The following is a 23,967-nucleotide window of genomic DNA, read 5'->3' on the forward strand; positions in this document are numbered from 1 at the left end:
AGAAATAATTTGATTTAAATAAGGCTGATCTGTTCTAGTATTTGTTACGGATAACCTTTCCAAATGAGAAAGTAATTCGTCAATAATTTCAGAATTATTTTCAGACATAAAATTAATAAAAAATTACGCAAAATTACGTAACTTGACTAAAAAGAAAAAATAAAAACTTGAATAAATTGTAACTCTAAATCTAACCTAAATAAAATTGCCAATCGTAAAAACAACAGTATATGTTATCGTTTGCAATTGTGCAAAAACGGGAAAATCAAAAATAAAAATCAATTTAAAAACAAAGGAAAAAGAAAGGACAATGAGCACTTACAATAGCAAAAATCCAGCGATGAAAAGCTGCATTCTCTTAGACTACGTTGCCTATAGGAACCGATGCTTGTGTTCCCAAGCCTAATCTAGGGTTGGTCGAAGTTGGACCGTTGCTGAACGCTCTTCTCCTAATAGATTTGGTCGAAGTTTGACTTCCTCCTGGGTGCTGCCTCTTCGTAAATTCAAAAGGTTCGCGATTGCCGATAAACCGTAAAAACGGACCAATTCCGCGATTTTTGTCGGATATTGTTCGACTTAGAACTCCGTCGACTGCGCCAGTTATAGATTTGAAAGATGAAAAGGCTTTTTTAACATTTATTTTAAGAACGTTACAGCGTTGTGACTTAACTCTACTAATGCTTAAATCTATCTGATTAAAACGATACAAATTACTTCTTAGCTAAAGTAAAAATGATTACAATGCAAAAGATCATATTCTATAAACTAAGGAATAAAATATACTATAGTCAGGGGTTATATGTTCCATAACTCCAATGTTAGCCATTCATTAATTATTCGAACATTGAAAGAAAATAAAATGCATCCCTATAAATTCATAACAACTCCTGAACTCCTGGCAGACGATTTTGATAGGAGAACGGATTTTTGGAGATAACAATGAGATCGAATCAGAGCATGTCTTGTTTTCTGATGACTGCACCTCTACATTTCATGATCATTCCAATGCTGATCGCAAAACTGCGGATTGCGGCCGGATCATCGGAAAACTGCAGCTGCCACTATTGTTCTAAAGAAAATCGTCACTAGATAAGAGAACAACATACTCGGCACCCTAAAAAGGTTAATGTTTGGGCAGGAATTGTAGGAGATCATATCATAATCGCAATTTGAATAGTGATAATTATTTAACACTGCCGAAATAATATCGTGCCAACTTTGTCAAACTTATATTCTGATCCAGTAAACCCACAAGTTCTAGCTAATATTATATGTAGAATATTATGAAGAATTCAAAAATTAAGTAAAGTACAGGGTGGCCACTGTTGCATGACACATCCTGTATAATTTTTGTTGTTGAAATAAATAAGGCAAATAATAAAATAAAAATATTTTTTGTAAATGTTCCTATTTGCTTATTATGGAATTTATTCTATTTGACTGATACGCACGGTATAATCTAATAAATAATGATGTTCTATTTATTCAATTAAATACCCTTCCGTTCCACACCGTGCATAAGACACGAGGTTCACGCTGTGCTGGTCTTAACCGAAAAAATGCAATATTATATTTATTATTGTTTGGTAATCTGTTTTATGATAGACGGTGTTGTGTCTTGTGAGAGCTTTTCCAGGTAAATTCACTTTATGTGTCAAATTATTTATAACAAAAAAGTAGTTTCAACTTATTTTCAAAGAAGTCCCACGTTGCTGCCCTAATCCTAGCCAGAGGAGGCTCTAAAGGCATAAAATTAAAAAACATCCAAAAAGTTGGAAAAGAGACTCTCCTGGGAAGATCTTTGCTAGAGGCTGTTAAAGTCCATTTCGACTCTGTATGGGTTTCAACTGATCACGAGCTGATTGTACAAGAAGCAATAAAAAGTACATTATACCTATAGGGCAATCATATTGCACATTTTAAATGTTGCTTGTTTCTAGTACCCAAAGTGAACATCCATTGGCGTTCAGAGGAATCAGCAACTGATTCTGCCTCTTCCCTCTATGCCACACAAGAATTTTTAGGAAAACACAATGAAATTGATGTTGTGGGACTTATTCAATGCACATCTCCGTTTTTGAAAGCAAAGTATTTAGAAAGAGGATTGGACCTAATACGGCAGTTTGAATGTGTTTTTTCAATTACAAGGTAATAATAATCAAAAGGAAAGGGATTTGAGCGTAAAAGCATTATTTTTTGTGTAAATGTTTTAGGCAGTTACATCAGTTTTGGTCGAAGCATTTTATTTTTGGCTACTAGAAATATTTTCAAAACAAGTTAGTCAAAGATAGATAAATCTTCTTTTATTTCAAATTCACATCTATTGATATAATATAGAAATAATTTGGTTGTTGTTGCTTAAGTTAGAGGGTAAAATCAAATAGCCTTTGGTTTGTAGGTAGAATGTACATTATATTACTAAAATCATGAAACCCGTCGTTTGACCTTGTTACAAGGTTTACATAATAAAACTTTTAGTACTTTCTTATTTATACACAATTGTACTGGATGTTACTACAATATATCTCACCTGAGAAAGTAAAACAATTTTATTTTGTCAAGAAATGGAAATTCGTAAAATAAGTTAACGCACGAATTTAAACAAAATATTTTTAAAATAATACACATTACCTATATCTACTTATAAAATATCCGATAATACTCTAAAAAAAATAAATTAATAATATTCAGAAGAAAAGATAAATACAAGCAAGAAACCTTGTTACAGCTAATTTTTCATTAATAAATCTTAGTAATTAATCGTGCTAGAATAGTCATCTGATTGAGAAATTTTCAAATTAACCCAAAAATTCTAGTACCTTACCAAAATCAGAGATAGATTTATTGTGTGTTTTTCTGAAATTAACCAACTTAAAGGGCGTAATCTGATTTTTTAGTAAATAAATGTGTACCTGTGGCCCCAGTTAAGGTATTGATTAACGCGGACTTTATCTGCTCGATATAATTCTCAGAAAAATATAAGAAACAATGTCTGTCATACACCCGTCAAGGGAACAAACAAAAACACGGCTAATCTCAAAATAGCAAGCTTGCCTTCTAAAAACACGGATTTGGTCTGGTTCTTCATATCAAACTTGGATCCAGGAACAAAGGAAAATGACATAATAGACTTTCTAAAGAAAATGGATTTAGGCCAGCGGATCAAATGCTTCAAGATGGTTACCAGAAAGGATGATTCTAAGGCATCCTTCAACGTGGGTGTACCTATGGAAAAGAAAGAACAAATAATGGATGGTGGAATTTGGCCAACTGGTATCGTATAATAAACCATTTTATGAACCTACAGTGCCAAACTCACCCCAAGAATATTCCAGGCTTGAGGAAAACTCAGGGCGTCTAAGAATATTGCACCAAAATATATGTTCAATAAATAATAAAGTGATTTAGGTTGAGGCACTGGTTTGTGACAAAAACATTCAAATAGTATGTTTGACCAAGCATTGGTTGGACGAAGGGGAATTTGCTTCTCTCCGAGTTGCTTATTTCATACCATGTGCAGCTTTTTGTAGGTTTATGTGCAGGGGAGGTGGAGCTGCCATTTTAGCAAGTAAGGACCTAGAGTGCAAAAAGGTAGTTTCTATTAAAAATATGTCTATTGCGAATGTCATTGAAATGTGCTGTATTTATGTACCAAAGTATAGGGTTTATGTAGTTTCAGTTTATAAAGCACCTTCAGGCTGTTTTACAACCTTTCTGGATGTTCTTGAATGTTCTTTAAGTAGTTCGGTCTGTGGAGCTAACTTGATCATTGCTGGTAATTTTAATGTCTTATTTGGCACGGAGACTCGTGAGTGCATTGATCTCTCTTGCCTAATAAAATTCTTTGGGCAAACACAGTTAATTTATGGTCCCACGAGGCAAAACAACTGCCTTGATAATGTATTCGCAAGTTTCAGTGCTGACGACTGCCTGGCGGAGATTATGGGGACTGACATGTCGGATTACCGGGGCTAGACTGTAGATTTTAATTATGTAGAGACAAAAAAGACTCTGGCTGTTGAAAGGATGCCTTGTAGGCCACTAACAGGTTTTGGTAGCCATAATTTCTTTAATCTGGTTAAAGCTCTGTCATGGAAGTTCATTAATGACCCATTGATAATAAATTCTCCAGGTTCGTGGCTCATCTTACAGAAGCACATCATAGGACTTTTCCACTAAAATACATCAACAAGAAGGTGGATAGGCATAATTGTGGGGAATGGTTTAATGCAGAACTAAGAGGAAAAATGTGAGAATGTGGGCCGAATTGAACAACCAATATCAAATCCCCCAATTTAAATTGATATTGTCAGAACAAAGGATGACTTATCGGAGTGCCATTAAGGCTGCAAAAATTGTTGCGAATGACACTCTTATAAACAATTCATCCGACCCTGTCAATGCAATGTAGCAGATACTCAATACCTATAGGGACAAAGACCATAAGGATGTAAGCAAATCTTCTATACCACCTGATACATTCAATAATTTTTTTTCCACCATAGCCTCAGAGGTAGAGAACATTCCCCTCCATAATGTAAGCTCTTTTGAATTTGCTGAAACTGCATTCATAGAAGTCAGGGATATCATCTGCAACTTAAAAAATAAAAAGAGTAGGGATCCTTTTGGCTTTGCTGTTGACCTAATTAAAAGCGTAAAAAATCTGTTGGTCCCCCTAACCAGGCTATTTAACCCATGTTTAAAAAATAGCATTTTTCCAAATAACCTAAAACATGCCACTGCTGTACCAATATTTAAAAAAGATGCCATGGATGACGTCTCCAATTACAGATCAATATGTCTACTGCCTCTGTTCTCAAAAATATTTGAAAAATGCTTGGCTATCAGAATTGCCCAGTTTTTTTAAATCCAACAACCTTTTCATCGATAGGCAGTTTGGCTTCTGAGCAAATCTGAGTACATCAATGGGAATACTAGATCTTTCATTATATCTATGATTCCTTTAAGAGAGGTGATTCTGTGGCTGCTGGCTTTTACGACCTTAGTAAGTAAGGCCTTTGATTCTATTTCCCATGACATCCTCATCAAGAAACTGCCTCATTATTGCTTTGACACAAAAAGTGTCTCTCTCTCATAAAAAGTTACCTCAGTCAACGGTTCCAGAGAGTCCGTGTGGCTGGGGTTGATTCGGAGGAGAGGCGATTGGGTAGCCACAGGGATCGGTCCTTGTACCATTTTTGTCTATATCTATGACTTACCCTGGACTGTCCCTGGATTGCACTTCGTCCTTTTCGCTAATGATAACACAATTGCCTGCTCTGCTGGAAGTAGAGCAGAGGCTGAGGGTATGAGGAGGGAGGTATTATCGAGGCCTGAGCAATGGTTCTCTTACAATAAACTTTTTCTAAATTCCTCCAAAACTCAGGAAATGACCTTTTCTTGTCGTGTTAGGGATACAGAGGGCACTGGAAAAAATGTTAAATTTCTTGGCCTGCACCTGGAGCCAGAGGTTAGATGGAATACTCATGCTATTAGGTCTGGCAAACTGTATTTGCCCACCAACACTTAAGCAGGCATACTATTCCTTATGTCACTGCCATCTCACATACGCGATTGTTGTGTGTGGCGACACAGTCCGGGGGCTTTTAGGGTGTTCTCCTTGCAACGTAAAGCGGTTAGAATTGTGGCGGGTCTTGCTTATCAGGATGACTGCAGGTCTGCTTTTATTGCCCTAGAGATTTTGACTCTCGACTCATGAACAGGTACATTCCCCTAATACCAGAAACAAACAAGATCTTGTTCCAAGTTACCAGCGTTGGAGAGATGCAGAGATGGTCCTAGGTGTCTGGCAGTGCGTTTCTATAATGGGCTGCCTGAGGCTATTAGAGATCTACCTTTTGAGTTATTTAAAAGACACATTAAGTCTCTTTTAGTCAGGAAAACCTTCTACAGCCTGGACGAGTTTTTAAAACACGAATTTTAACTGCTGTGTACCATTACAATTTAAAAACTATTTTATTAATTGTTACATTTATTGTAACTAATATTTCATTAAACTATTCTTTTAAAAAATTTAATTCTCAATTACAGTTTTAGCTGCTTTAGCATTAGTCTGTGTATGTCTGTTACTGCAATGTCCTTGTATTTTATTGTATGACTGATACTAATAATTACCCTAGTTTTTAAGTTAGTTAAGGATGCTTACATTTAATTACTTAAATATTGACCTATGTGTTTTTTTTGGCACTGTAAGCATTAATGAGCAATAAATAAATATATCTGCACGAACTAAGAAAATAATGAACAACTTCACAGCCAAGCCAAAAGTACCAGCCTCCGTAATGGATGAATGAGTGGTACCAGACCAAGTAATAGACGACCTAGTAATATCAGGTCTAGTAATGGCTCAACGAGTAGTACCAAATCCAACAGTAGCACCAGAACCAGCAGTTTCAGTTATACCAGAACTAGTTTTACCATTTACCAGCCTTAAGCGTTTCAGAATTAATAAAACCACCATTACGATTCGACGATATAGGCTCACATTTGTGCCACATATTGAACAGACAGTGACCTCCTCGTTGACACTTCTGGGTTTTGTCATTCGAAATAGCCGACTCTTTAAAAACTCAAACTCAATAAAACTATTGTACTTTTCCTTTGTTAGATCTAGACTGAACTACGGTTCCTTGGTGTGGTGTCCTTTCTATGAATGCCATGTTGGCTACATTGAGAGTGTTCAGAGAAGGGTTTTAAAGTTTCTTATGTTTCGTGAGGATGGAATATATCCTGTTAGGAGACATGATCATGATCTGATGTTAGGTAGATTTAATCTGCAATCTCTGGCCATGAGGAGAACAATTAATTTTGTAAAATTCTTATGGAAGTTGGTCAATAATCAAATAAATTCTCCTCCTCTCTTGAACGATATTCTATTTCATGTACCACGATTTGCTTCTAGAGCAAATATAACTTTTGCTTTAGATCGCGCCAGAACTAAATTAGGTTTCAGGATTCCGTATATCAAATGTGCAGAATTTTTAATTCATTATCATCAACCTGTGACATATTTGTATGCTCCATAAAGGATCTAGTTTTGTCTCTGACAAACCAACAGTTACCATAATTCCTTTTCTCTTCCTTTTTTCCCTTGTCCCATGAATCCCTTTCTTTGTTCATTCTAATGTTAATTTACATCTCCTTTAATTTTGATATATACATGATGTTACTATAGTAATTTAAGTTTTCCTTGTTTTTCTTTCTTTTTGTTATTTAATTTATAGTAATTTAATACTTGTTTACACTTTCAAAACATTAATTGTAGATTTTCCAGTAACTGGGTTTTGCCTGTTGGAAATAAACTGCTAAATAAATAAATAAATAAATTACTAACAGATAATCTGCCCTCCTTAGTTAAAACGTCCTAATTACAAAATTCTCTTTTTTTTTGGCTTATTACATTTTATTGACCTATCAAATAGTATCTACCTCCTTGGCTAAATTAAAAAGTCCTAACTAAATTTTTTATGCCTTAAATTCACCTAAATATATTGTTCGATGTGCAGAAAAGACGATAATCCCAAATTAAAATGTCCTATCTATCTTTTTCTAAGTTAAAATGTCCTAAGTACCATTCCGTTTGTAGAATATTCATTTGTGCCAGTAGGGGCATATTCGAAAAGTGCTAGGCAAGTGGCAATAATATGGCACGAAGGGGTTGCGGGTCGAAATCAGAAAAATTTAATTTCAACTTTTTTTTATATAACAGAGACTTATGTTACGATCCGGCTTGACGACTGTGCAGCTCAAAACAAAAATTGGGCTTTATTTTTTTTTCTTTGCGTTGTAAACTCTATCGAGACTGAACTGGAGAATTTGGAAATAAAATACTTTCAATCTGGTCACACTTTTATGTCCGCGGACTCGTTCCAGATAGAACAATTATTGAAAAGGTACGGTAAGGTATTCTATTTTAATGATTTTAAATCGGCTGTAGAAATGGCAAACTCATCTAAGGTCCATGTAAAAGAGATGAACATACAAAACTTTTTTGAATGGAAAGATTGTTCATCCAAGTTTGAGCTTCAAAAAAATGTTCCCAAAACTTACTTGCAGAATATGGTACATTTGCACTTTAAAAGGGGATAAAATGTGTTGTACTACAAAAATGCCTTTTCGGAAGAATCAAAACCTTCTTGCCGAACACAATGTCGAGATATTGCCGAACACAATGTCGAATGATATTCTGGAGGAATTAGCCGTTTCCCTAAATAATGATACTGACAATAAAGAAAATGTAGATTTCCAGTAAGACTTTTTGAGTACTGATTTCCATTCATAATGATTTCATGATTTACTTTCATCCTTTTTTTAATGTTCTAATGTTTTATTAGTGAGTAATTTAGTTATAATGTTAATTTGAAATGTAACTCCTTTGTCTTTAATAAAACTTTTTTTTTATTATAATTACTTTACTAAGTTAAAAAGTCCTATCTAACTTTTTTTTCTAAAATTTCACCAAATATTGAATCTAGTCCCTTATTAAACTTTACCCACAAATGTAAAAAGCAAATTTTTAAGCATACAAAAAAATCAGGGAATTACTTCAAAACATGAGGACTGCATATTAGTTTTCATAAAATCTCAATTTTCTCAGTTTTATCGATTTGCAAGTTAGGATGTTTTAACTAAGGACGGCAGTAATAGACTGATGTACCAAACGCATTATCAGATTTGTATCGAACTGAGTTAGATAATACGAGTATATTTGGACATGTGGAATGAAGCCACTTTGATATTTAACGCGATAGATAACGAAGATATAATTGATAGCCGATACTACAAATTTATCCTCACTCTAATTATAATAAAATTGTTATGATTGCCCTTTAGCATTATGCTATTAGCACTTTCTTAATTATACACAATTTTACTGCGTGTTACCCCTGTTGCTTGTCTTGAGATAAAACAAGCAACACAGAATGATCGAGACTAGGTGAATGTTCCAGGAATATTCCAATTGCTTACACAAACCTCTAAAAAGTCTGACATTTACTTTTTTAGATGCTCAAAGCTCCTATGGAAAATAACAAACAATAAATTAGTGCCAGTCAATTTTGATCCCAGTTCACGACCAAGAAGACAAGACCTACAAAAACAATTTATGGAAAATGGTATGTTTTATTTTGCTACCAGAAAAATGGTCAATAATGGACATTTTCAATCCGATAGGTGAGAGTTTATATTTATAACAAACCTTTTAAAATGGATTCAATAAATAAATGTTGTTTTTATTGCAGTACTATAATATTACATTATTTTTACAGATGTCAACAATATTTGTGGTCATTGAAAATCACATCAAGAGAAGTTCTAACTTGTTTATCTTGGTTCTCTACTATCTCAAAAGTTACTGCATCTGTCTCTTCAAGGGTGGTAACACTTTGTTCCTTTAATTTGGGGCATTTTTGGGAATCATCCAATGATTTTATTTGATAAACTGTATTTCCTTCTTCATTGTCTAATTCTTTATCATCCAAGTCTGTTCTTTTACCTTTGTTATTTTTCTGACTACGTCTTGGAGGATGATTGGTGTCATGACCATAGTGAGTTTTATGCCATTCCACTGTAATTTTATCTTTTTCTTTCATTACACAAATTGAACTAGTACATGAATTGTTCATTTTCCAAGATCCTCCCCTTTTAAGCCGTCTTTTTCTTGTATCATTCGGTTTTGTCGGACCTAAGGAAGGGAATGGGAATTGCTTTTAAAGACAATTTAATAATAATGTATTGCTTACCCAACTTACTCCAGTTACATTTATAATATATTTTTTCTCCAGATGAACTTTTATTTCTGCTGTGGTAACGGTAATGTGAATTAGTTTCATTTTCTATATTGGATTTCCAGTCTTCAAAATCTACAAAATTGGGTTAAATTAATCAATTCATAGTTGAAAATACCAAGTTATATAATTAATTTGCGGCAATAAGATTCAAAGTTGCAACTTTGTCTTTTGAATGGATTTACAAATTTGTCCCGTAGATAATATTGAGATGTATGCACCTATAGTTTGTTATAAGATATAAATAGTTTAATAATGCTTTCTAGTACTAACCTTCCATTGTTTTCAAAATGTAATACAGTTTTTCAAAGTGCATCCCATGAAATGTCTCTAGGTGGTGCATTAAATCTTTCCTGCTTCGGTAAGCATTACCATCTGCACCACAGTAGTCTGACTCAAGGCAGAGATGGGTAAAACATGTTTCTGATGAATAAGGTACTGGATAATTACATTCTTGCTTGTGTACTTCGCGATGATGTCTTTTTAAAACAGATTGTGAAGAAAAAATTTTCAAACAAACAGGACATACTGGGATTTTGCTTTCTTCTTTCATAAGTAAATAGTTTTAGGCACTCTTTAAAGTTATTTAAACGAAATTGAGCAGTCAGAGTATAGTAGAAATTAGAATGAGGAATACTTTATACTTCTTACTATAATTAAAAACTATTCCCCTAATAAGTACACCAAAACTTGTTATTGTTTTGACTCTGACTCATCTTGTAAGAGGCTTATATAAGGTTAGAACGTGCTAATTATGATGTGTGTGAAGCTAGCGTCCGATCGATATCCAGCAACCAAGTCGAGAACGCAGCATATGCAGGTTGCCAGCGACCAATTTATAGTCCGCGCTCCCTGTTATTTAATCAATATAATGCCCGTATCTCCTGAAATTCCCAAGGGATTTTAATAATTTTTTGTCCAGATATTAACAATGAATACCTAAATCGACTGACGATGGTCTCAAGCCTCTACAAACTAAGATTTTGTTGTGAAAATTAATTAAAAAGTCAAATTGTAAAAAAATTAAAAAGGCTCTAACTCCCAAAATTCCCAAAGGATTTCGATAAAACTTTTTTTTATAAAAGATAATAAATATCTAAATTGATTTTAGATGGTTGCAAACCTCTACAAACGAAAGTTTTTTGGTAAAAATTTATTGAATTTTTAGATGTACAAAAAAAAATTTAAAGCTATAACTTCCAAAACTCCCAAAGGATTCGAATGAACTTTTTTATACAACTAATAATAAATATCTAAATCGATTTAACATGGTTGCAAATCTCTACAAACGAAAGTTTTTCGGTAAAAAATTATTGAAGTGTTAGATGTAGAAAAATATAAACGACTATAACTCCCAAGACTCCCAAGGGATTTGAATGAAACTTTTTTACGCAATAAGTAATAAATATTTAAATCGATTTTACATGGTTGCAAATTTCTACAAACGAAAGTTTTTTGGTAAAAAATTATTGAAGTGTTAGATGTAGAAAAATATAAACGGCTGAAACTCCCAAAGGATTTAAATGAAACTTTTTTACGCAATTAGTAATAAATATTTAAATCGATTTTACATGGTTGCAAATCTCTACAAACGAAAGTTTTTTGGTAAAAAATTATTGAAATGTTAGATGTAGAAAAATATAAACGACTATAACTCCCAAAGGATTTGAATGAAACTTTTTTACGCAATTAGTAATAAATATTTAAATCGATTTTACATGGTTGCAAATCTCTACAAACGAAAGTTTTTTGGTAAAAAATTATTGAATTGTTAGATGTATTAAAAAAAACTTAAGGCTATAACTTCCAAAACTCTCACAGGATTAGAAAACTACAGATTTTTTAAGAAAGCAAAGCAGCTCAAAGGCCTGGGGTATCGATATGTATGGCATCGTGATGGCAGAACTTTGGTAAGGAAGAATGAAAATGATAAGCCAATCCATATAAAAAATGAGGCTATGTTAGAGGAACTTTTTAGCTAATTATTTTATTTATTGTACTTTTGGATTCCTTTTATATTTTAATTTTATTTGTTTTTTAAATTGCTTATTTCTTTAGTGTTTTGGTTTGTGTATTTTTATATTTTTAAATGGCTAAAAACAGTTTTAACAATTTAAAGGTAGGCCACGTTAATATACGTTCCTGGCTACCTAGTGTTGTTGAAGTAAATTTAATCCTTTCTACTCTAAACCTAGATATACTAGGAGTAACGGAAAGTTGGCTTTCAGAAAATATTTTAGATAAAGAGATCGAAATAGTAGGATATAACTTTTTGCGACTGGACAGGAAAACTAGAGGTGGGGGAGTTGGCGTTTACGTGAGGTCAAGTTTAAGGGTCCATAAGGTGGAATTGGTGGAACAAGTAGAAATTTTTGAGCAACAATGGTTTATTTTACAAATAAACAAACTTAAATTAGGATTTGGGGTTTTTTATCGTCCGCCTCAGTTTAATGTCCTTAGGGCGTTAGAGCATTTAGACACCTCGATTTCAAACATTCTTCCCATGGTAGATGAAACAATAATAATGGGTGATCTCAACATTAACCTTCTAGAATATAAATCTGTTAATGAGCAATTTGATTTTCTCTTGGACTCATTTAATTTTAAGCAAGTAGTAATGAATCCCACTAGGTTTTCAAGGGAAAAAGCTAGCTTAATTGATGTCATAATTCTGTCAAATGAAAATCTGCTAATAGGTAATTTTGAACATAGAGTTATGCATGAGCACTCTGACCATCAACTTATTTATTGCACTCCTGCAATTAATGCTCCAAAGATTTTCCCAAAGTTTGTTACGTTTAGAAATTTTAAGAGCTTCGACAGGGCAGCTTTTGATCTTGATCTTAACGCCGCAAATTGGGGTAAGGTGTTTAGTTTTGCGAAAATAGATGATAAGGTCCAGTGTTTTACACATATTCTTACACAACTTTTTAATAAGCATGCACCTTTCACCACGGTTAGGGTAACAAAGCCGAAAGCACCTTGGTTTACAGATACTCTAAAGGAAATGAAAAAATACAGAAATTCTCTACTTTCAAAATATAAAAAAAAACAAACATCCTGGCGATTGGGAATCCTATAAAAATCCGCGTAACATGTTTACAACCGCAGTCAGAAACGAAAAAAGGGGATATATAAATTTTCTGCATAGAGACAAGAATAAAAAAGCCCTCTGGAACGGTTTTGCCAATCTTAATATCTATAGTAAGACAAAAGGCACTTCTACATCAAATCTACCAGATAGCCTAAAAGATCCGGAAGCAATTAACCAGTTTTTTGTTGAGTCGGTACGTCAGGTATCCACGCCAGTTTCAGCGGAGACCATTCGGGAATACCTGGGTAGAAGAGCCACGGATCAAAGGTTCGATCTGGAGCTGGTGGATACTGGAGGAGTATATGAAGCTATTTCGCAAATAAAATCAAATGCCAGTGGCGGCATTGATAAAATATCATTAGAAATGGTTAAGATGTGCTGTCCTCGTGTCATTCCGGTGCTAACTCATATTTTTAATACTTGCATCGAGATAGGTAAATTTCCCTCTTTGTCGAAAAAGGCAATAGTGTTGCCGCTACCTAAGGTCTCTAACAGTCTCTGCAGTTTCCTATTCAAACTTTTAAAAAACAATAGTCCCTCCTATATCCCCCGACATAGCACTGCGATTTTTCAAAGATCATTTTCTTTCTGTGCTTCAAAGCTAATAAATAAATATATTATTAGTCACTCTACTGATAAGTCTTTCCAATCCTTTAAAAACAACCTAAAAAAGATATTTATTGAAAGCCAACAATAAATATCGAGAAAAATAGCAATAATATAAAGTAATAACTTAGAATTAAACAGTCACCTGGATGATTTTATTTCAACTTTTTTTGGGATTGTTTTTTCTTTTTTTTTTTTTTAATTTTATTTCTATTGTTCTATTTAATTTTTTTAATAAGTATTTGTATTGTTAAATCGGTCATGCATATATATAGTATTATGATGCCAAGTAGTCGTTAAGCTGTAAAATTTGTATTTTTCTTTGTAAGTTATAGTTAATTTTTTTTTGTCTTCTGTATATTTTAACATTTTCTATTAGTAACTACTTAATAATTATGTGTTTTTGTGATAGTAATAATATTATTGTAATATTTATGTGTACTCGGTTAAGTTAACAGCATGCTGCCCTTCGCCGAGTATAAAATAAAGGTCTTTTTATTATTTATTTATTATTTATTTATTTGAATAAAACTTTTTTTTAATATTAATAATAAACATTTTAAGTGATGAGATTCAAGACATGTTGCAAAACTCTCTATTTAAACTAATTAAATTGAGTTATTTTAACCAATCAAAAGACCATAATAATTTTCCAATTGTTTATTTTATATAACAAATACAAAGATAGTGATTTCTGAGTAGAAATACAAGATCCAAGTCCAGTCAAATAGTAGTATGGAATTAAACCATCGGGGCTAGTAGCTCTAAGTCGTCGATACTACAGTCAGGTCCTACAAAAGGAGTCCGGGTCTTCCCTTTAGGTAATCGCTCTCTTTCAGGAGACAACAGTCAATATTCTCCATAAAGGTCCAATCAAAAATTACGTTAAAACCACTGGCTGGATTGTTACCAGGATGCCTAGAAAGTATACCCGAGGAGGTTTCATTAATTGTATTTAAGGAAAACTTACATAGGCCCCGTTTGTAGCAGTGTGTGGTCTCAGTTAAGATCCTTTTGGAAATTTATCCAGGAATTTGTATATGTTGTTAGAAGTAGTTAAGTTTTTACCCACTGAACTGCCCAGCAATAAAATTCTTTGCGCACTTTGGTGTAATTTTTTTTTTTAATTTTGTTTTATTACACGACGGGGAATGCATTTACGCACGAACTGGGTCGCACAAGGCACTCCAGGACAGTGTGGGGCTCGGTGAAGCCACTACCCACTAAACCCCTCCGTGTTCTTTCCCGACCGCGTCTGCGACCCGAATACTCGCTACAATATCTGACAGGTGCCGGTATGATATTTTTCTCCCTGATTTCCCTACGCAAAGGGCTCCTTCCTCCCCTTTACCCTTGCCAATCTCAATCCACGAAATAAAAGGTTTTCCTAACAATTTGATACTTATTATTGATAGACTCAATAATTTAAAGGTATAATTTAGAACTTAAAGATAATCGTGAGCAGCCTTTGTACTTTATTATGATTAAAAAACCGCAAAAGGGCTCCTTCCTCCCCTTCACCCTTGCCTATCACAAGCCAAGAAAAGAGTAATATAGCGTAATAAAAATATCTGTATGAATATTGTATTGAATTCGGTAAAAACCTAAGAGTTTATGTATCGTGGTTCTTACTATCTAGTTTGTAGAGATTTGCAACCATGTAAAATCGATTTAAATATTTATTATTAGTTGCATAAAAAAATTTCATTCGAATCCTTTGGGAGTTTTGGGAGTTATAGTCGTTTATATTTTTCTACATCTAACACTTCAATAATTTTTTACCAAAAAACTTTCGTTTGTAGAGATTTGCAACCATGTAAAATCGATTTAAATATTTATTACTAATTGCGTAAAAAAGTTCATTTAAATCCTTTGGGAGTTTTGGGAGTTATAGCCGTTTATATTTTTCTACATCTAACATTTCAATAATTTTTTACCAAAAAACTTTCGTTTGTAGAGATTTGCAACTATGTAAAATCGATTTAAATATTTATTGCTTATTGCGTAAAAAAGTTTCATTCAAATCCCTTGGGAGTTTTGGGAGTTATAGTCGTTTATATTTTTCTACATCTAACATTTCAATAATTTTTTACCAAAAAACTTTAGTTTGTAGAGATTTGCAACCATATTAAATCAACTTAGATATTTATTATTAGTTGTATAAAAAAGTTTCATTCAAATCCTTTGGGAGTTATAGTCGTTTATATTTTTCTACATCTAACACTTCAATAATTTTTTACCAAAAAACTTTCGTTTGTAGAGATTTGCAACCATGTCAAATCGATTTAGATATTTATTATTAGTTGTATAAAAAAGTTTCATTCGAATCCTTTGGGAGTTTTGGAAGTTAGAGCTTTTTTCATTTTTTTACAATTTGACTTTTTAATTCATTTTCACAACAAAACCTTAGTTTGTAGAGGCTTGAGATCATCGTCAGTCGATTTAGGTATTCATTGTTAATATCTGGACAAAAAATTATTAAAATCCCTTGGGAATTTCAGGATATACGGGCATTATATTGATTAAATAACAGGGAGCGCGGACTATAAATTGGTCGCTGGGAACCGGCATATGCTGCGTTCTCGATTTGGTTGCTGAATATCGATCGGACGCTAGCTTCACACACATCGAATTATGAACGCAGTGCCCCCTATTGGTAGATACAGAACAAATAGCATTTATTTATCAGTATACAGAATACTGTAATATCGCCACTTTTGTGTAGAGATTATAGACGTTTTTACTTATTATTAGGAGATACGATAGTGGTACATAATTTGTATTTGTATTTTTAAGTAGAACATGATATGTACCACTTATACCTCATTGAAACCTGTAATATAACTCTGGCGTTATCTTTTAGCGTTAAGAACACAAAACTTAACAATATGGTAAAGGAAAACTGTTAAGCCGAGAACACACTATCGGCACGGTACGTCACGTTATGAGCTAGCGCGTGCCCTATTAAAAGTGTGGTCTCCAATTTTGTATGTCTTTTTATGAATCTTTATCACACACGCTACACGGTATGGCATAGCCGGCAAGGTACGTCGACGTCACACAACACGCGTGTCTCGGCTTGTCGTTGAGTTGTGGAAATCCACACTTTTGACACACGCGTGCTTGGTACGGAAGCATTTTTACGCAAAATTGTGTGCATTTGTCCAGTTAATTTCCTCAGCTTTATAAGAAAGAAATGGAGGAATTACTGATTGAAAAAGTACGGGAACACGAGTCATTATATAATATTGAATGTCGAAATTACAAAAATAAACAAATACGTCAAGAATCTTGGGAAGAAATTGGTCGGGATTTGAACATTTCAGGTAGGTTAAATATTTTTTATGATAATTTCATATTATTTTTAGCAGTATAATTGTATCTATTTTATTTTATTTCTTGATATGAGAAATTCAATTATTACGATTGATATTTAAAGCTACAACTATTTTTTAAATTAAACACGGTTTTATTTTACAACCAAAAATAAATCATTAAATTCAGAGATTTAATTTACATTCTCATATAATTGCTCTTCACAACGAATTCTTCCTGTGCGTACAACTTCAATCTGCCACGGTACGCTTCCTTCATCTGAAATGAAGTATTATACTTTAAAAGTTTCTCGAATCTGATTAGCACCTCCTGTCGCATTTCTTCTTGACGGTCTCAAATTTTGTAAACACTCATTAGGCTGTTTTAACGTATTTGCATCAGGTTGGAAGTCATTCCTAGTTTTAGTGCACAACATGTTATGAAGGCAGCACGCCGCTAAGACTATTTTATCAACCATGGCCGGTTGTATTTACAAAGGCTTTTTGAAAACTCTCCAACGTTAAACTAATATTCCAAACGCATTTTCGACAACTCTTCTAGCCCTAGAAAGTCTGTAATTAGATATCTTATTGGATTCGTTACCGACTAAACTGTGTTTTCCATAGGGACGAAGCAAAAATTTTGTCAAAGGAAAAGCCTCATCCCCAACAATAACGTGAGGTTGCGGCTCTGAGTTTTCAATTAAAGGTTTTCCTTCTGGTACATTAAAATTATTGTTATATATCGCTTTACCAATTGAAGACTTGAAAAGTTAGCGAAAATACTACCGCCACTATTTCTTCCATACGAGCCGACATCAACAGCGATAAATTTATATTCGGCATCCACAATAGCCATAAGCACAACAGAATTACATCCTTTATAATTATAAAAATTGGACCCGCTGTTAATGGGGCATTGTATATTTACATGTTTGCCGTCTATCGCTCCGATACAATTTGGAAAATTCCATAGCTCTTTAAACTTTGATTCAGTGTTTATCCATAGCTCTGTTGTTGGTCTAGGCATTACTATTGGTGATAAAAGCTCCCAAATAACTTCGCATACTTCTTTTACGATTTCTCTAACGGTACTAAAGCCCGTGCGATAACTAAAACCAATAGATCGAAACGAGTTACCAGTGGCCAGAAATCTGAAACAAAATGTTTTTTTTTTAGCTACTGACGCAAAAGAAACATGGGATGAGCTACGTAAATGTTACGCTAATGCTTTAAGTAGACGTCGGGCTACTAAAAGTGGCCAGGCAGCCAAAAAAATCTTGCCGTTTTTGGAGAACAGAAAGTGAGTAGATTTTTTTAATATACAGTGTCTTCTAATTGAGTTAACAAAAATGGTTGTATTCATGAGCTAATTTTATGAAAAAAAAGTTTACATAAACATAGGTTCGGAAATACATCGTTTCCAAGATACAGAATCCGTTTTTTGATCAATATCTTAAATATCCCTTATCCAATTTTGGTGAAATTTGTCAATGTTGTTTGTGGTAAAAAAGTAAAATTTAGCCAAAAGTAGATACAAATTATTGAATGCAGTGGGTGACATGGGACACATTTTAGCCAATATTATTGATTTTTCTTGTAGTTTTTTTCGGATTAAATATCTAAAAATTAAAAAAATTTACCTCGAATTGTTTTCGTATCAAGAATTTTGTTTTCAAGAAAAAAAACACTATATTGCATATATCTGGATCACACGGCACGTGTTAACTATTTTTTTTAATATTTTTTAAATTTAACTTTATTTTCATTCAATTAGCCGGAAATGTTGATGAAAATGTTTGTGGAGAAAATGTTGAATAGGTCTTCAAACATTTTTGCTCCTTTTAAAAATGTTTGATTGGTTTGTCATTGAGTACCAAATACCTGAAGTTTTGAAAGGTTCAATATTTATTTTTTTATTCTAGAACATATACCAATTTGGAACAGTTTGAAAAATCTGAAGACATTTTGCAAGAAGTATCCGAACCTGATTTGTTTGAAAACTCCCAAGAAAATGGAAATAGGTCAGATACTTCTGATCATGAAGTGGAAGCAGAAGTTTCACAAAACAAACAGCCTGGATGTTCCAGACAGACTGCTAGTCTTGTTCAAGAGCCTACTAATCGCTTGGATCAGTTAAGAAAACAAAAAAATGTTTCTCAAACTCGAAGTCCAGCGCAACAAATGGTAGAGATAATTAAGAAGAATTCCGACTTACGACAACAGAAATATAAGAAAGTAGAAAATAATATGTTTTTGCCTGGCATATCAAAAACGTTTAGCGATTTGGATGAATCAGATTTTTTTTACCTGAGCATGTCAAGAACGACTAAAACTTTGCTACATCTTGAACAAGCAAAGCTAAAGCTTCAAATAAGCAATCTTGTTTTGCAAGCTGAAATAGATCATGCACACCAAAATACTACTATGGGTACTGATAACTTTACTACAAATAATAATAATCCTACTTCGAATAATAATTATGCCTAGTTATATACCATGTAGCTCCCCTAGTCCTGAAATGCACCATTCTGCTTCTGGTTCACATGAATTTGTGACTGTTGAAGAACGAAACAATTTTCATATAAACAATAGAGAACAAACTTCTTTCAATAATGGGACTATGGGGCTACTGCTTTTAATAGAAATAATTCAGTTCCCTCCACAGAAAAAGCTCAAATAATATTTTGTTCTACTCCAATGTACAGGGTGTCCCATTAAGAATGTTCCTCGGCTGTATCTCAGGCCCCAATAATCGTAGAGCGTTGAAAAAAAAATTAGTATAAAAGTGTTTTCATTGGTCAACCGCTAGAGGGCGCTCTAGCTACTTAAGAACTTTAAAGTCTATTTTTCCAAAAAACCTTTAATAACTTGCATCCCAAAATATTATCGAAATAATCTACAAAGTATTCCTGACAAAAATGTTTTGACAACCATTTCTGTCAAATGTCAAATAAAGTGGTGGGGAGAGTTTCTATCTTAAATGAGAAAAATGGTAAAATGGTAGGCTCTGGCTGCACCGATTTTTTTAAAACAACTTTTTTTTAAAAGCTCTTTTATTGCTTTATTTTCTACCAAAAAGATATTATTGGAAATTTTTCCTAAAACCCGCTAGGGGGTGTCTACTTCTAACTTACGCTATTCGACTGATTATTTTAAGAAACTCAAATGCAACCATGTGTGTTTTTTTACGGTATTAAGAGCGGAGAACAAAGCTTAATAATTTAGTAAAAACCGCATTTTGATATCACGTCTCTAACTAAAGTTACAAAAAAAAAATATGTTCATTAGAAAGTGAAAACATCAAAGATGTTTCTATTTACCAGCCGGGTTAAAAAAACTGGTGTCTCAATGAATCTTTGTGTAGAGAAACAAACTTGGTATACCAGCTTTTTAGACATTCCGGAAGGTGGCGTTTATTTATACACTGCTTTATACAGGAAGTTTCATTGGTAATAAATCAGGTAATAAATCAATGTTTATGGGAAAACTAGGAAAACTATGCATAGGAACGTTTTAAATATTTATCAACGTCGATGCGTCATTGTAACACGACAAAAATATTTTGATAGTTTTGGCACTTGGTACCGATTAAACTGAAAAAAGATAAAAATCTTGCTTATTTTAAATGGAATAAAAAATAATATTATTTCAATTCCTACACTAATCTAATGCCTGCCGAGGTGTTCGAATTGTCGTCCGTCTTGTTCTATACAATTTGGAACTCTTCGTCGGGTTGATTCCACGGCTGCCTCTATTTCTGCGGCTGGTAAACTCCGAATAGCCCCCCTTATTCGCTGTTTCATATTTTCTCTATTGGTAGGAATCGAAGAAAATACAATGGCTTTTATTCTACCCCATAAATAAAAGTCAAGGCAGGTTAAATCTGGCGATCTGCAAGTATATGCAATGTAATCTAATAATGTTTCTATAACGATAAAATTACCTTGCCGGCCAAGGGAAAAAGCTACCTCTGCCAATCCACCGATCAGGGTACCGCTGATTAAGGAACGTTCGCACTTGTACCGCGAAATGAGCCGGGCATCCGTCATGTTGTAAAAACATGTTGGCTCTTATAACCAGAGGCACCTCTTCTAATAATGCTGGGAGCTCATTTCTTAAAAATCCAAGATATCGTTCTCTAGTTAGGCTCTCATCAAATAAAAATGGGCCTATAACCTAAGATCCTATTACACCGCACCAGACATTAACACTCCACCTTCCCTGATGCTGGATCTCGCGCATCCAACGAGGGTTAGTTTCAGACCAATAGTGCATATTATGTCTGTTAACTCCTCCGTCACTATTGAACGTTGCTTCTTCTGTCCATAAAATTTCGTTGAGAAAATTTGGATTTTCGAGCAACATATTCTCCATCCAATGACAATAATCTAGTCTTCTGTCATAGTCTTCTAGATTTAATGCCTGGTGGAGTACTATATGTAATGGATGAAATCTATATGCAAAAAAAATTAAATTAAGTAAGTATCTAGGCACTTATTTTTGAAAAATTGTGTTATACCTGTGTTCCTGCAAAATTCTGTGAACTACAGAACGAGGTATACCTAAATCACCTGAAATAGTTCTGATGCTTAAGTGCGGATCAAATTCTACATAGGCCAAATAATTTATTATGTTTTCCTCCGTTCTCCTGCGACCTTGTCTACGGTAGGTTGGATGGACTACACTACCTGTTGTCCGAAAACGACGGGCCAAACGAAGAAATATGCCTCTACTCTGACGCCGGTTTTGAGGAAAACGTTGAGCATACAGCCTTGCAGCTATAGTAACATTTTCAAAACATTCATAAAACATTTTGATAACATTTACCGACTCTTGCAAAGACAGACGCATTTTAAATTAAAGTCAAAGAATAAACTCTGATCGAAATAAATAACTAAATTTATAGGACCACCGAAAACTTTTAAGCAGCTGTGACAGAGTTGTCACCGACCTTTTTATTATTAAAATTGGCATAATTTAATTACCTATTTATTTTTACTCGAATAAACTGCTAACCGATAGTCTTATATAAACTTTAATTTTTAGTTCCTTTATGAACACAACTAATATGTTGCTCTATTTTTTTCAATATTATTCTTTTAACTTATTTTAGCACATCATGTGGTATTATTTGTTGCTACGTTGTCCAAAAATTTAAAACTTCCTATGCATAGTTTTCCCATACTGAATAGATTTATTCCCGCTGAAACTCCTCTATAAAGAAGTGTATAAATAAACGCCACATTCCGGAATTTCTAAAAAGCTGGTATACCAAGATTGTTTCTCTAGACAAAGATTCATTTAGACACCAGTTTTTTTAACCCGGCTGGTAAATAGAACTTAACGACCATATTTGATGTTTTCAGTTTCTAATGAACACATTTTTTTTTGTAACTTTAGTTAGAGACGTGATATCAAAATGCGGTTTTTACTAAATTATTAAGCTTAGTTCTCCGCTCTTAATACCGTAAAAAAACACACATGGTTGCATTTGAGTTTCTTAAAATAATCAGCGAATAGCGTAAGTTAGAAGTAGACGCCCCCTAGGGGGTTTTAGAAAAATTTTCCAATAATATCTTTTTGGTACAAAAATAAAGCAATAAAAGAGCTTTTAAATAAAAGTTGTTTTAAAAAAATCGGTGCAGCCTACAAAGCCTACTTCTTACCATTTTTCTCATTTAAGATAGAAACTCTCCCCACTTCTTTATTTGACATTTGACAGAAATGGTTGTCAAAACATTTTTGTCAGGAATACTTTGTAGATTATTTTGATAATATGTTGGGAAGCAAGTTTTTTGGAAAAAATAGACTTTAAAGTTTTTAAGTACCTAGAGCGCCCTCTAGCGGTTGACCAATGAACTTCAAAATATTTTCCAGCTATTTTTTTTGGGCCACTTTTATACTAATTTTTTTTTCAACGCTCTTCGATTATTGGGGCCTGAGATACAGCCGAGGAACATTCTTAATGGGACACCCTGTATTTGAATGACCATTCTTTTGATGGACCCAACTCACACGTTATTACAAAATTATAAGTGTTGTTATGTTGTAGCTTCTTATTTTTAAAATTTTTGTACTACCTACTAATTAATTACATTACATATTATAAACTAACAATATTTCTGAATGTAAGAATTAATGTTCAATGAAATAAATACATAAAATAAATAAACACTTACCTTAAAGATACTTCCAGTCTTTCTCTAGTACCAATACTTTTTCTGAAAAATGTATCTTTTTTGGCAATTCGATCTTTAAACAAGTCGTGCAAAAATTCAAAATCTTCTTTTTGCATCCGGAAGTACATGTGGAATCTGTATGGATCGGATTCCAGTTCTTGAACAAGACGATGAAATTCACCTAATGTTTCTCTCTTTTTGTTAATCTCATATACCCATATTGCTCTCTGACTTGCTTTATTTTCCAATATTTGTATACATACTGCCGCCTCTTCTAGTTCTTCTTCCCAATCAGAGGAATCGGTACTACTGGCACATTCCATTTTTCAAAACTAAACTTACGAATTATATAGAAATAACATAAAATTGGCGGAAAGAACCTAATCAGTTGACGTACGAGATATGCAGCCCGGCATCTGTGCAATATGTGTGTTTCTGAACTTAAATTCGTTATGATATCGCACCCTTACTTCAAAAGTGACACAAGTCAAAATTGTTCGTTTCTCAGAAACAACGAAAAACGTGTACTGTCTAAAATGTATCATTTTTATTTAATTTTTTACTGTCATTATCTGGTGTAACAGAGATTCCTAACAAACTTTACAAAATATACATTTTTACATTATCTTGTTTAAAAGCTATTTTTTGAGTTGTGTCATTTTTTAAGTTTTGCCAGGACAGTTACAAGTCTAGTATTTTGGCTTGTGTCACTTTAAATGTATGTAACTATGAAAAATGACACTTTTGATGATTGCCTTGCTTATTTTTTTTAGTCGAGTCCATATTAAATAATTTAGCTTTTAGATAAATATTCTTTTTTCTTGGGTACTATTAACAAAAAAAAGCACTGAGTTAAACAGGTTGATATTTGAAAATGTTCTTTTCTTTTTACTTTTTAATTTTTTTTGTTGTACAGTGAAGAATATTTTAGTTTTATTTTGTATTTACCAGATAATAGATCTAAA

At 33.3% G+C, this 23,967-nt stretch overlaps 1 protein-coding gene and 1 long non-coding RNA gene across 3 annotated transcripts; one reads left to right on the forward strand and one right to left on the reverse strand.

The window, feature by feature from the left end:
* Nucleotides 1-756: 756 nt before the first annotated feature.
* On the forward strand, nt 757-19,689 carry LOC126737039 (uncharacterized). 2 transcript variants are annotated; one of them, XR_007660859.1, is made up of 7 exons: nt 757-1,636; nt 1,681-1,883; nt 1,941-2,148; nt 9,025-9,192; nt 16,370-16,832; nt 18,000-18,123; nt 18,746-19,682. XR_007660859.1 is itself a non-coding variant. In XM_050441726.1 (3 exons), the coding sequence occupies exons 1-3, from the start codon at nt 16,703-16,705 to the stop codon at nt 19,308-19,310; spliced, it is 819 nt and encodes a 272-aa protein (XP_050297683.1). In that variant the 5' UTR covers nt 16,440-16,702; the 3' UTR covers nt 19,311-19,689. The 2 variants fall into 2 exon arrangements, 1 of the variants encoding a protein (XP_050297683.1); XM_050441726.1 differs by lacking the exons at nt 757-1,636; nt 1,681-1,883; nt 1,941-2,148; nt 9,025-9,192 and having other exon boundaries at nt 16,440-16,832; nt 18,746-19,689.
* Nucleotides 9,231-10,555, reverse strand: LOC126737040 (uncharacterized). The gene is made up of 3 exons (XR_007660860.1): nt 10,080-10,555; nt 9,762-9,881; nt 9,231-9,703 (listed from the first exon to the last, which is right to left on the reverse strand). It is a non-coding gene; the product is annotated as an uncharacterized LOC126737040 (long non-coding RNA).
* Nucleotides 19,690-23,967: the final 4,278 nt, after the last annotated feature.

The sequence above is a fragment of the Anthonomus grandis genome, chromosome 6, assembly GCF_022605725.1.
Source record: "Anthonomus grandis grandis chromosome 6, icAntGran1.3, whole genome shotgun sequence".
Lineage (NCBI taxonomy): Eukaryota > Metazoa > Arthropoda > Insecta > Coleoptera > Curculionidae > Anthonomus > Anthonomus grandis.